Source organism: Podarcis gaigeae (genome assembly GCF_964106915.1).
Source record: "Podarcis gaigeae genome assembly, chromosome: 1".
NCBI lineage: Eukaryota > Metazoa > Chordata > Lepidosauria > Squamata > Lacertidae > Podarcis > Podarcis gaigeae.
This window is the reverse complement of record NC_139678.1, coordinates 82,024,105-82,038,568: the sequence shown is the minus strand read 5'-3', so window position 1 is coordinate 82,038,568 and position 14,464 is coordinate 82,024,105. Positions and strand designations below refer to the sequence as shown.

At 46.8% G+C, this 14,464-nt stretch overlaps 1 protein-coding gene and 1 long non-coding RNA gene across 2 annotated transcripts; both read left to right on the top strand.

Moving 5' to 3' along the window:
* The first annotated feature begins 365 nt into the window (after nt 1-365).
* On the top strand, nt 366-6,155 carry LOC310846356 (snaclec 3-like). Its single transcript, XM_083742716.1, has 6 exons — nt 366-522; nt 1,955-2,070; nt 3,995-4,141; nt 4,392-4,506; nt 5,019-5,091; nt 5,440-6,155. The coding sequence occupies exons 1-6, from the start codon at nt 471-473 to the stop codon at nt 5,480-5,482; spliced, it is 546 nt and encodes a 181-aa protein (XP_083598842.1). The 5' UTR covers nt 366-470; the 3' UTR covers nt 5,483-6,155.
* A 1,059-nt stretch (nt 6,156-7,214) lies between these two features.
* On the top strand, nt 7,215-14,398 carry LOC310826067. The gene is made up of 3 exons (XR_014555622.1): nt 7,215-10,677; nt 13,786-13,847; nt 14,271-14,398. It is a non-coding gene; the product is annotated as an uncharacterized lncRNA (long non-coding RNA).
* Nucleotides 14,399-14,464: the final 66 nt, after the last annotated feature.

Below are 14,464 nucleotides of genomic sequence, written 5' to 3'. Positions count from 1 at the left end.
TCTTGGTAGCTTTATTGTAAATATCCCTGCTACGTAAGAATAGCCTTGCCTGATCAAACCAAAGGGTACTGTTCTTCCCCCCTCTTGTCCATCTCCACCTAAGGTAGGGTCTTCCCTGGCTAGGTGTGTGTGTACCATTTTGTGGTTCGCCTCCAGTGGCAAAATGTCTTGGGCCAGCTCTGGAAGGGGTGAAATGTACTAATTCCTGGATTACACAGACACTCTGATGTGTTGACTCTGCTTGGATAGTGTGGTTGTGAAATTAGGTAAGGGGAAAGAAACTGAACAAAAGACAAGCATTCCCCTGATTTGCATAGATCCAAAAAAGATTAAGAACTTCCTGAATCCGGTTCACTTTTTAAAAATTGCTCTTCTTTAAATACAGCTGGCCAGCCTATAAAACAGGTCCCATTCCTCTCCACAGTAAAGAGCAACTTTGGACTTCCACGCCTTCGCTCCTTCTTTAAGAAATGGGAACTTGGACTGCTCTCTGTGCCTTCCTTCTGATTGCCTTCATCCATGGTGAGTTTAGACTGATTTAGTGTTTTGAATAGGGAAAATAAGAATTTAAGGACTTTTAATAAATTGACAAGCTTTTTTACACCATGTACATCCTTAGCAAATTAGGCTAAAACCTGAAGGTGATGTCAGTAATGATTGATTGCCCAAGAAAGTAATTAGGTGTTCATTTTCATTTGGATCCTGTGCATGCCTATCTGAAAGGAAGCTCCACAGAATTCAGCAGTGCAATTGATTGGGGATGCATCCTGAAAACCTCTTAACTGTTGAATGCTTCTTTCTAACAATGGCAGGCCTATTACTCTACTGGTGGGCAACCTATTTGTTTTGTATTTGCTCTAATGGGCTGGTATATTTGCTCTCACCTTTCGGGAGAAACGTTTCTGAGCCAAACAGCAGCTCATAGCCAGAGCAATATACCTTGTTCTTCTTTCTTGGAGGAAATCCAACAAAGGCTGCTGTGGGATGCTCTAAAGTACAAAATATCATGTCATCAGGGAGTGAGCTGGGCTAGATGGCATGTGGGATTCATTGGACTTGTGAATCAATAGCTCATAACTGACGTTTTTTACCATTTCTCTCCTGTGTGGAGCAATTCCTACAGTGCAAAGATTTTTAGCAGTTTGAGATAGCACTGACTTAGCACAGGAGCCTTCAGTCTCTCAGCCTACCATCTATAACATGGGAAAGGATAATAGCAGACAGTGACCTATATTACAGCATTACCTCTAGTTCACTCTCTCTCCCCCCCCCGCCCCTTGTGCTCAGTTACTGTCCCATCCTGATTTGGGAAGTTTGCCCACTGTGTCCGAACTGGGGAAATTATGCTTGAAACCTCTCCAAAGCTGTGGTTTCTGATTATCCTTTGAAGGCAAATTATGATTTGTCCAAAGTAGCAAGGGAAACAACTGGAGCATGAGAGATTTGTAGGCTTAGCACATTGAAAAGGAAGAGGGGGGGAGGGGTTGCCACGGGTATGTTTACCAACCAGGGAAAGTATGAATATTACATGCACAATGTACACGCATGCACACACACACGGCAACCAAGCACATGCAATGTAATCACACAAATGCACACACACCTCCTCCCCACCAGCAGTGACACATTTCAGACAGGCAAGAGCACTCACAGGTGGTGCAGGGATGGTCAGGTGAGGGATGTAGCTTAAGGGGCAGAGATTGCCTGGAGAGTCTCTAGGACTAGAAAGACAACTGGAGGGCTGCATTTGGTCTCCAGGGCTGAAGTTTCCCATCACTGGGGCAGAAGATAGCAGTGCCATTTGGTTTATGGCCACCATGTTCATTAGTACCAGTGCCTCTTTGTAAATGAAGAGAATAGGATTCTAGGAGTGTGCAAGAGTTTGAAATGCAGGGTGACCAAATCATTCAACTTAACTTCTTAATTCCATCTTGGTTCCTTCTCTTTGCCTCAGGTACCTGTTCCCAAACATGCCTTTGTGCCCGTGGCTTTTGTGAGAGGGGCTGGGTGCAGTATCAGAATGCCTGCTATAAAGCTGTGACACAACCAATGACCTGGACCGATGCAGAGGCAAGTGATTGATGTGATGTCAAAGGGGACAGAAACAGACCGGTCACACGTCCTTGACTAGACCAGATTTGTAGGAGAAGTGGAGGCTGCTCTGTGGAAAAACATATTGCAGAGGTCTTTGCTGTCCTTTTGGGGAAAATAAATAGTGATTACCTAGAAATACAATCGATTTGTCCACCAACCTTTTTATTTTTGGACATACTGTGGAAAACACAAAACTGAGGTCAGATTAAATGCCAACACTTATTTCCTGCCAGGCAGACAAACAACTCTCTCTTTCCCCCTTGGCATATCATCTAGTGGCAATTACTTGTGTCATAATGATGCAATGCTCTGCCCCCCAGCTCTCCTTTGCCCCCCCCCCCCAGAAGCGGACAGCCACTGATGTTTATCAGGGAGCAGGGAAATATGTCACCACGTAGCCAAGCACTGCCACATATTAACAGAAATTAAGCAGGAGCAAAGCAGGTACCATTCTCAGCCATGAATGTGCTCTGATGCCTTCACCCAACACTTCTCAATGAGATTTTCCCCACTGCTTTCCAAACCACAAAAAGTCTGTTTCTTCTTTCAAAGTTAATATGTTTGCATTAATGCATTTTAGTCCACTTTAATTGTGCACACCTCAATACAATACAAATCTTTATTACGGTCATAGACCAGCATAAAAGGGTGGGATACAATCATTTAAAATCTGAAAAGTGTTTTGGAAAGCTAAAAGGTATTAAAACAGAAGGTGAATATAAAAGTCTGTAAGAATTTAAAAGAAGCTAAAAGAAGGGATAGGAGCACTGGGCAGGTGTGGAAGAACATAAAAGGTTGATACATAAAGTATTAATTTACAGAGCACTCTGATATGTTCATTAAAACAGGTTTGTGGCATGGGTCATCCTCCGATGAATTTTGAGTGCTGCTGTGCAGAATCTAGCAACATTGTGTGTTGTCACAGGATTGGTATCTGAGAGCAGCAGGGAGTTAGAGAATTGCCCTGTGAGCCCGGGTACTTATGAAGCACTGGGGAAAGGCTATAGTAGGGAAATCAGGCTATATACCTCAGTTGATGGCATGCGCTTGAATCCCTCCAGCAGAAAGGTGACAGTCTCCAGAGGCAGTCCTAAACACACAAAGAGCACCTCAATGCACATATACAAAGTGCAGGATTCCCCACACACAAACACACACAGTCACAGCGCCCCTGCCTTTAAACCACCCACCCAACTACCCACCTGCTTCTGCTTTGCTGCCAGTTATTTTGCTCTGGGTGGAGCCTCCACTCGCTAAACAACCGAGTGCTGAATGATTTGCCCTTCACAAAAGCATCTGATTAAAAGGTGATAGTTGAAACCATGTGAATACATGACGGATCTGCACCAAAGCAGTGAAGGGCAAGCTTTTCTAACATCCTTAATTTTGGGGGCAAAATTAAAAACGGCAAAATGATAAATGGGAAGCGTATTTTGATGAGGGCAAGAACAGTTGCAACCAGAGGCGCTCTATACTTCATTACAAAACAGTTATACTAATGAAACGCAGCTGTTCTACTTCATCAGATTGATTTGAAGTTTTTGTTGCATCACCAGGTAACTTAGAGATCAGCGTGTAGAGATTTTAATATATTAAGTGGCTTATGGATGCCTATAAATAAATAACAAAAATCTTCTCTCTATGTCCAGTTTTAAACTAGAAAGGAAAATCGTCTTGGTTTTATAAATAATGGAATTTTTGAGCTTTCTAACGGTACTGTGCTGAGATACGCAGTTTTTATGGTTGTGGGGAAATGTCTGAAAGTATTTAGACACCAACTGCATTGATTTTCAAACTCTGCTTAAGAGGGAGGCGTTGCACAGATATTTGGCTCTTGTGAAACAGACCTTTTTTGTAATTAAGCAGAAAGTGAATTATTTCCCTGTGTATTTTCCCCCAGATGGCTTGCCAGAGGTATGACAGGGACTCTCACCTAGCCTCCATCCACAGCCCAGAAGAGAATGACTTCATTTTTCACCTGATGGGCAAGCCACTGGATCACACCAAAGGAAAGGCCTACTGGATTGGTGCTCATGACACTTTCAAGGTACACTATGCTGACTTAGCCATTTAGAATAGCCAAAAGTTCAGCTTAATTATATATACATGCTGTTTGTGATCCATATTGGGAGGGCTTTGCCCTGAAAGGTGGCATATATTTCCCCCCATGTTTTCCATGGCTTTTTATAGGCCTAGTACAATATGCAATGTGTGGGTTTTTTCTTTTTTCTTTTTGACTTAGCAAGCCTTTCTTTCTGTGAATGTTTTAGCTGAAGATTCTGTTGATCTTTTCTTAGGAAGGAGACTTTGTCTGGACAGATGGTTCCAAATTTGATTACCGGACGTTTCCTCCTTCACAGCCTGATGGACTGGCAGGCGAACACTACTTGGGATCTTGGGTTTTGCAAAATGGTGAAAAACAAACTCCCCTCCCCTGCAAAGCGCTTTTTTGGGAGGGATCAGGGATTTGCTTAGGCATGTGTGTGTCTCTGTGTGTGTGTGCTCATACACTGGGAACAAGGGTAATAAAATAGGAAGTAGACCCTGGGGGGGGGGGGGAATCCACAGAAGCTGAGCAGACAAAACATGAGAGAATATTTTGTTAATGACATCGTGAAGATGTCCTATGAAAAGTGAGTGAACTATTCTACAACAAATGTCCAGTATGGAAGCAGCCATGATTTCTCAGTAGTATCCTGTGGCTCCTCTGCTAGAAAACATGTGCTTCTTTTTTTTGGGGGGGGGGCTCCTGTAAGAGAGTCTCATATTTTAACTGTTTCATGGCAGGCTAGCATGATGCAGCAGTATGGATAATCAAGTTGGAACCTAATGAAGTAACTCAGACCTTGGATCCATGCTTTGGAGTTGTTCGTAGCACTGACATTTGTGACTTGACCATTCCTCCTTGTCTCTGTCTCGTTCAGAATTTGTGACATGGAATGACTATGCTGTTTCCTGGAAATTCCTATCTGTTTGCAAATACTCCTTGGGAAGTAGGTGAGAACTGGGTTCAATCTCTTTGGAAGTTTGATCTACTCTTACTAGTCCAATGAACTTCTTGGAATGAGCACAGGGGAGCACAACAGCTTCTAGCTAAAGTTCCTGCAGCACTGTTTCTCCAGTTAGGACAAGCGTCCCCAAACTGTACTTCATTCAGGTGGTCCATGACATGCAACCCACCCTAGAACCTTATGGTGAAGTCCATTAAATTAATCTTAACCAGCAAGAACAATAACTTTGGGGATTGTTTCTGTGTAAATATGTACAGGCTCTGGTTGCATACTAGGCTAAAGTCTGGTTGTCAGGCTCTCATGTTTTGACCATCATATGTTCTTCTTCCCTAAGCCACGGGTGCTGTGCATCAGAAGGATTCGGAAGGGGAGACTGATGTGAAATTGCTGGTGTGAAAAAGGGCAGAAGGCGGAATCCTGGGATGTTTCTTCTTCCTGTCACAACCTTTACTTGCTTCTTTGTTTCTTTGTCGAGCGTTGCAGCGTTATGCAAGGTCATTTCGAGATCAGAGCCCTGGCCAGTGGCTTCCATACAACAGGGAGAAATTGAGTTGTAGTAATCGGAGACCTCTAAAGGAGAAGAAAAGGTTGCGGTCCAAATGAGCTTTTCCATTTGAGCCATGATCAGGGACCTGTCAGTGCCCTCATTTTGCTGGACTCAAAACTCCTATCATCCTTGATGCCTGCTGACTGAGTCAGATGGAAGCTAAGAGCCCAGTAGAATTTGGGTGGCTACAGGTTGCCCATTGCTGTAGCAGCAGGAGCCTCAGTGTTAACGCGGCACAACAGGCATACCCAGAGGGTGATTTGGGTCAGTAGAAGTGTTGCACCCTGTTGACCCTGTCATATACTGTTTTGTTTCTGCCAGTCCAAGAACATTTGGAAAGTACCAAATCCCCCACCTCGGAAAAAGAACCATTTCTTTCCTTTCTCTGTTTACTTTCCATCTTTTCCTCTTCCCATTTTGAAATGTTCATCTTTCATCTATGCGTTCCCATCCAAAATCAACACGGTATAATGCCTATTCATTAAAGACCAACTCTTTTAGCACTGCTTTCTCTGAAAAGTTGTTTTCTGTAAATATGTAAAGGGGGGGAAATGACAAAAGTGGAGTTGAGTTGAGCAACTTTGGGGGGAAGCATGGGCATAGCCAGGGAGGTGCAGGGGGCAGCAGCCCCCCTAAATCAAGTAAATAAATAAAAATACTTAACTAACTGACCAACTGCATCACAGATAACTTGGTTCTGCGCCGCCCCCCCCCTAATATAAAGCCTGTCGTAGTCCCCCAATAAATCCTGGCTATGCCCATAGGGGGAAGAGCTCTCATCTGAAAAGCTTAAAAGGTGAAATTAGTGGATGTTGTAGCCTTTTTAAGGACAAAACTTGGCACAAGAGGGTTGAGCCACTTGAACACAAGTTTTGGGTTTGCCTGCAGAGTATATCCATAATTATATTACAGCCTTGTCCTCTGCTATCTGTAGAGCCAATCTGTTTTTTATTTCTTCACCTTGTATCCAAGCTGATGTTCTTCACCACACAAGGCACTGAATGATTTTCTCAAAAAGGAGCAGTCCGGTGACTGATTTGGTCGGGGTGGGGAGTTGGCGAGCAATTTGAAGAGCAGCAGCAGCAGCTCCCATTGGCTTCCATAAGATCCAACATTCTCTCAGGGGACTTTAGGGAGTCGGCGCTATTTCAGGAAGAGTCCACGAGTGTTCCTCAGATACGTGCGAAGGATCCTGCACGAAGGATCTACAAGATCGCACATCACAGAGATGTGTAATTTTAAGTCTTTATCCACTGCCAATGAGAATCCAGCCATGCAACGTTTATGAGAAATTTATTTTGTGGGTGTGGGTGAGCGAAACATGACGATCTCTGTAAGCATTTTCCTGGAACGAATAATTAATATATTTTGTAAGCGCAGCGTAGTAGCACGGGGAGAAAGAAACCATTTCAGCTGCCCAAAGGGATTTGCTTTTCGCCGGAGGAGCTCAGACTCTTGCTATTTTGTTCCCCCCCCCCCCCCGCACGCTAAATAATCCCGCCCAGACTGCAGGCGAGGCTGTTGAGCCTATGAAACCTTCCATACTAGCAGAGCGGGCGCCTAGTGTTCTGCATAGCCGAGGGGTTCGGGCGCGGGGCTGCGGAGCCGAACAGGCGCCTCTGTCGCCGAGTTCGAGGTTCGCCGATGACAGGATGCGGCCCGCGGACGCCTGGCTTGATAACAAACCTGTGCAACCGCCGCACAGGCCAAACCACGGGAGAGATGAACCGCTGCTGCAGTTTCGTCACACTGTGCCTTTCATAGGATCGAAGTGGGAGGGAAAGAACAAAGTGAGCTGGGAACCTCGCCGCCCCCCCTCATTCACACACTTTAGATCACGCGTAAAAGTGTCCGACAGGCGACTTCCTGCGCAAAACGAGTGAATTGGCAAAAGCAGCAAAAGCTCCGGATTTAGTTCTTTCCATTAGGGTGACTTGCTCTATTTCAACAAGCACAACGCGAGGGAAGTTCTCCAAGGGGTAGTGGGACGGATCCGTGTGGGATTTGTTTTACGTCCTCAAAAGTGACTCTGGTGGGACTCGAACCCACAACCTTTGAATCGCTGCGCCACGCTAGAAGTCCAATGCGCTATCCATTGCGCCACAGAGCCGCGGGTCACGCTCTTCCCTCTGGCTCTTAAAAGGAGACTTACAGGTTACTTTAAGGCAATCCAGAACGTTTACACGGGGAGGCAGAAAGCACTTGCTTTGCGTTTGGAATTGCAGCCAAGACGGGGTGGCGAGGACTAGAAGAAGAAAAAAGAACCGACGTGACTATTGGGGCTTTTAAAATGGACTAATAAGAGAAACAAAATCTGTGCACCAGAAATGGGGTTCGAGCCTAGGCAGGCTTATGTGTCGACTGGATCTCAAGTCCTACGCCTTAGCCATGGTTTACAGAATGGCCCAGTGGCTAACTTTTATGACTCCTCAAAATAAGGTGAATAAGTTCAGTGTTCGAAATACGGCTTACTATGAAAGCGTCTTTATTTAACAAAGTTCACCAGCTATTAGCCAGTGCTGAAATGCTGATGCCCATCTGCCTTAGTGAACCAGAAGCAGCAGCTAACCTAAAAGTCAGGCAGACAGACAAAGGACTATTTCCTGCACCTGTCGATTTTTTATTTATTTTTGGATGTGTGTGTGCGCGCGTGCGTGTTCACACCGCTCAAATGTATGGATCCATTTCTTCCTATAATACGCAGCTAGCTGAATGTTTCACTTTGAGCTCCCCCCCCCCCCCCATGAAAACTTGGAAATTGCTTTCCGGTGCCCCCTCACGCGAAGCGAGGGAAATTTTCTCCGCCCCTTGCCGCGAGGAGACCTCCCTGAGTTTTCTCGCCGCTTTTGTTCTCTCCTGCCCTCCAGACCGTGGGATCAGATGCGGGGAGAGTTGGAGGAGAGTTTCTGTCTTCCCGTCCGACCCGAGGCAGCAACAAATGCAAGTGAAAGAAAGAAAAGCCTTTCCTCCTAGGAAAAAAAATCCTTGTGCATGTATCCCCGGGAGCCGCTTTCCTGTGCCCGCCAGGGGGAGGCGATCATTCCCAGGTTCAGTCCCGGAAATCTCCGGGTAAAAGGATCAGGAAGAAAGCAGGGCGGAAGCCCTCTGGCCGTGACAAAGTAAAAAAGCACTTCATCGCAGGCCTTATAACAAGAGAAAAGGAAGCCCAGGGGTCCCTGACTCTGAGATTCCCCAGGGCTAAGAAACCTGCCTTCCAGCTTCAGTCTGCGACCCCTCGGGGCAGCCACGTGGGCTCACACACCGCCAGAAGCCACTCCAGCAACACGCGGCAAGGAGGCTTTTTACGCCACCTCTCCAAGTTTTAACTGAGAACGGGCTGCCTAGGAAGGGCTGCCTCGCCCTCTTTGCCAGGACACCGCAGACCCCACGGGTCTCTAACCGCGGCCAACTTAGAGGCGCCTCTCGAGCCGCGGAACTGGTCCCCCTGCTTCGGCTGCAACGCACCACTTCCGGTGGGCGGACGACGACTGCGCGGAGGACTAGAAAGAAACACCTATGGGGATCCAGCCAGTCAGTTGCCCTCCGGCCTGGCGTGCCATTTGTAGGGTTTTTCCTCAACCTGTGGGTCCCTAGGTGTTGTTGAACTACAAATCCCATCACTCCTAGCTAGCAAGGCCAGAGCTCAGGGATGAACAGTTCTCCTCCCTGCCCCCTTTAAAAATATTTAGGGGTACTCTCATTTTGACTCAAGAAAATCACCATTTCAGTAGTTCTAATCGGGAAAAATAAATACAGTAAATGGACAAAAGTACAAAGATTCACAAAATGTTTAGGGGAATGCGTCCCCCCAGAAAAAAGCACTGAATAGAAGATAAATAAAATCAATATGGGGAACATTCGAACACGTGGGTTGCTCTTCTGCAACTCTTTTGCAACTGCAAAAGCAGCAGATCCTGCGCCCTGAGCTCAGACGGCGTCCCCCAGTCCCAGAGTGTTGAAACGGGTTGCCTTCAGTCCTTTGCTCACCCCATCGCTGTAAATATATCGGAAAATGCCAGCTTCGTCCAAAAAAGGGATGCCCCCTCCCCCCGCCCAGCGCTAGGTTTTCCGGCGCGTGACTGATACTGTGACCCTTCCGTCATTGAAACCCCTTTGCTTTGCCCCTTTTAACTCTTCGTAGGAACCCCCATTCCCAACCCCGGAGCATTTCCAGCCCTCACTGCCGCGAAGCAGCGGACTTTTAGTGCAAAGCCCGCAGGGGGGTTGGAGAGCTAGGGAGTTTCAGTAGATTCGCCCGTCCCCCGCTGCCAATCGGACATTAGCTTAAAGCACAACATACTGCACAAAATGTCTGGAATCAGCTCACTCGGAAGATATATAATAGCACAACTTAATGCAAATTCCCCAGTGGGCATTGGGATCTTTGGCAAATTTGTTTTCATCCTCAAAAGAAACCTGTGACTCTGGTGGGACTCGAACCCACAACCTTTGAATCACTTCACTACGCTAGAAGTCCAATGCGCTATCCATTGCGCCACAGAGCCGCGCGTTAGCTTTCCTCGTCTGCCTTAAAGGACACTTTTATGTTACCTAAACAGTGGCATCCATATGCCGGAAGTCTTCTTGGGGAGTTATAAAACAGTTGCCTTAGGTTGGAAATTGCAGCTCCATCTGGGGCGGAGAGCAAGAAGAAAAAGAGTTTAAATGACTGAGGCGGGGGGGGGGGTTTAAAGCGGACTAGCAAACAAAAGCTCCCTCTCTTACCAGAAGTGGGGTTCGAACCCACGCAGACATATGTCTATTGGATCTTAAGTCCAACGCCTTAACCACTCGGCCATTCTGGTAATTATGGTCAACTTTAAAAACACCATGGAATAAGCTGAGTAACTTCAGCCTTTTGACGCGCGATACACCCGCCCCCCGCTGGACGAAGAGCGCCTCCATTCAACAAGCTGCATCGAGTAGTAGCAGAAGTTCAAAACCCATCTCCTAGCTACCCTGCCTGCCAGGATTAGTGCGTACGACAGAGTACTACTGGAAGGGGCACGTTTCACACGAACAAATGTAAGAGAATTCATTTAGCACTGACAACTATAGTTGGCTAACTAATAATAAATCTTACACTTTCACCAGATATGAGAAGGGTCTGTTTGGTGGGGGGGAAACTCAGATATGCCATTATGCTTGTTTGCTTTCATACTGGAACAATAGGAACAAAGTTTGATCACCCCACTTTTTTTGCCCCTCTTTACGTGTAGGTAGATGCGTGCTCTCCGTCTCCACTCGAAACATTAGTGCCATTCTCAAACGAGGCCGCAAGGTGGCAGCACAACGAGCTGCGTCAAAGGCAGCATCGCGCTGCGGGCGATGCTTCCTGAGCAGAACTTTTATCAGAAGCGAAGACAAAAAACATTGGGAAGAGAGCTGGTAGGTTTTTCTTTCGCCCTCCACCTGAATTAGACTGAAATTATAGACACACCTACCTAGGAGTAACTACCGCTGAACTCAGTGGGGCTTACTTCTTAATAGACTTGCATAGGATTGCAGTGGTTTTTATTGTCCTCGTTGCCTACCATGCAGTCCTGGTTAATTCAGAAGCAAGCCCCATTGAGTGCAGTGGGATTTATTCTTGGGTAAATGAAAGGTCGGCGGTTCGAATCCCTGCGGCGGGGTGCGCTCCTGCTGCTCGGTCCCAGCGCCTGCCAACCTAGCAGTTCGAAAGCACCTCCGGGTGCAAGTAGATAAATAGGGACCGCTTACCAGCGGGAAGGTAAACGGCGTTTCCGTGTGCGGCTCTGGCTCGCCAGAGCAGCGATGTCACGCTGGCCACGTGACCCGGAAGTGTCGCCGGACAGCGCTGGCCCCTGGCCTCTTGAGTGAGATGGGCGCACAACCCCAGAGTCTGTCAAGACTGGCCCGTACGGGCAGGGGTGCCTTTACCTTTAAATGTGCATTCAAGGGACGCAGGTGGCGCTGCGGGTTAAACCACAGAGCCTAGGACTTGCCAATCAGAAGGTCTGCGGTTCGAATCCCCACAACGGGGTGAGCTCCCTTTGCTCAGTCCCTGCTCCTGCCAATCTAGCAGTTCAAAAGCACGTCATAGTGCAAGTAGATAAATAGGTACCACTCCGGTGGGAAGGTAAACAGCATTTCCGTGCGCTGCTCTGGTTCGCCAGAAGTGGCTTAGTCATGCTGGCCACATGGCCCCGAAGCTGTCTGCAGACAAACACCGGCTCCCTCGGCCTATAGAGCAAGATGAGTGCGCAACCCCAGTCGGTCATGGCTGGACCTAATGGTCAGGGGTCTCTTTACCTTTTTAAATGTGCGTACATAGGATTGCAACCTTGGTTAGCTGTTGTTGTTTGCAAGCAGGCATTATTCTATGGGGAGAATGCTAAGGTGCAGTGAAGGAACATCGCGAGAAATCATAATGATTTCAATCTCATGCACAGGGTTCTTCAGCTTTCTGTGCCCGACTCCAACACTCCCACCTGTATTATCACATATCAGGGCCTGAGGTGGAAAACTCAAAAGGCAACTAAGTTTCATTTGACATTAAAGGAACCACTGTGGTGTAGTGGTTGGACGGGAGTCTGGGAGACCAGGGCTATCCCCACTTGGCCACAAAGCCTGCTGGGCAACCCTGCACCAGCCACTGCCTCCCAGCCATACATGGTGGGAGTGCCTAGAGATAATCCATAAAAATCAGGTCTGTAGGCACTAGTCCACAAGTCTTAAGCACTAATGTTCTATGCTCATTGCAAATGTTATTTGAGATTCCCCAAATGGCTCCCAGTCCAGGGTTAGTGTGCCTGTTTCTCTTGCAACAGAAAAGTTAGCAAGTTGGACGGAAGAGGGTGGCTGAAAGGAGGTACACGCCACACTTTCACCATGTGATGCATCAGTTTTCAATTTCCAGTGAAAACAACTTGCTTTGAAAAGTGCAAAAGCTATAGTTCCTGTGAACAGATTCAGAGCTTATGCTGGGGGCCTGGATAGCTATCAGACCTCCTCCTCCAATACTGATCAAGTTGATCTTTAAGATCTCTTGGGGTGAGGGGAGACCCTCCTGTTTGTTACATGACCAGAGCAGCATTTAGTCATTTGGTGAGAGTGCAGAAGCAGGCCTTCTTGATGATGGACCCCACCTTCTGCAAAGCCCTCTCAATCATTAGTAATAGACACAGGAAAGATCTTTGAAGAACATTTTAAAAAATTGTTACCGAAGTTTAATTTTTATATTCTGTTTTGTACACTGCTTACCTGATAGCTTTGCTATTTATACCATTTTTAGAAAGTTACTTTGTACTCATTTTTATGTAAACCACTTTTTACTTTATTAAGCAGTAAAGGTAAAGGTAAAGGTACCCCTGACCATTAGGTCCAGTTGTGGCCGACTCTGGGGTTGCGGCACTCATCTCGCTTTATTGGCCGATGGAGCCGGTGTACAGCTTCTGGTTCATGTGGCCAGCATGACTAAGCCACTTCTGGTGAACCAGAGCAGCACCGGAGCGGTACCTATTTATCTACTTGCACTTTGACGTGCTTTCGAACTGCCAGGTTGGCAGGAGCAGGGACTGAGCAACGGGAGCTCACCCAGTCGCGGGGATTCGAACCGCCGACCTTCTGATTGGCAAGTCCTAGGCTCTGTGGTTTAACCCACAGCGCCACCCGCGTCCCTATTAAGCAGTATAAAATGTTAATAAACATATAGGTGGTACTGGCAAAGCACTGGCCGTTCTCTATCCTTCCAAAGAGGGTAAATCTCTTCAGGTAGCAGCAGCAGGACAGAAATAGGGTAGCCAATTTGCAACCTAGAGAAAACCTCCCATTATTAATCAGCCACCCAGTGGAAAAGGAGAAAGCAGTCTCAGCTTTCCATTTTTCAAGCCAGCCACTCTCTGCACTTGGCTGAAGCAAACAGGTCTCTGTTTTTGGCCCCAAAGATGGAAGAGGCCATAGATATGGGGCCAAAGAAATAAATTTGACTCTGTCAAATATTATACACAAGGAACCCTGATCAGCTCCCCGGACAAGATGTTAGGCATTGGAAGTATATAGAGTAGGGGTGGGGAATCTCTTTTCCGTCTGGGGGCCACATTCTCTTCTGGGCAAACTTATAGAGACCACACTAACATAGCCTTCTCTATCCTTCATCAAGGCAAGTAAGAGGCATCATCCAAGTTCGAGGACCGATTCCAGCCAGGCAAAAAACACTCAAGGAAGTTGTGAAGGTAAGGGATTAGTGTGGACTGGGGAAGAGTGCTAGGGAGGGTGACTTCAAAAGTCCTGAGGCCAGTGACAAAGGCCTGACGTCCCACATCCCTAAGCTAGAAAGACACTCCATTTGTCATCCCTGTCATGCCATGGAATCAGTCACAAATGAAACAAGCACTGCAAGCTTGCTTTCTAGGTATACTCAGTTTAAAAGCCTACTTTACCCTTATCCAGTCTAGAGTCCTAGCCTAGGGAAACAAAAATGGTGAGCATCCCCAGTCTTTTCTCCACAGTCACTGATACTGACACACAGCACTGGGACTGAAGGAATCCCAAGTCAAGTGAGATTGTTGGCAGGGTTCAACATTTAGCAGAAAGCAGGTGCTGTCTGTCTAGCTTCAGTAAGCAAACAAGGATTTTCTTGCCCCTGCAAGAAACAGGACATACACCTGGTGAACATTAGAGATTTCAGAAGAGACTCGTCAGAACCAAGTCCAAATGAAAAGGCAGACAAACGTTTCAGTCCCTACTAAGGTGCCAGGACAGGAGGAGACAAAGGTTCAGAGGTATGTGTGCTCCCTTCTTAATCTTTGCCCCTTACACCAGAATAAACTGACAAAACAGGGAAGAAGTT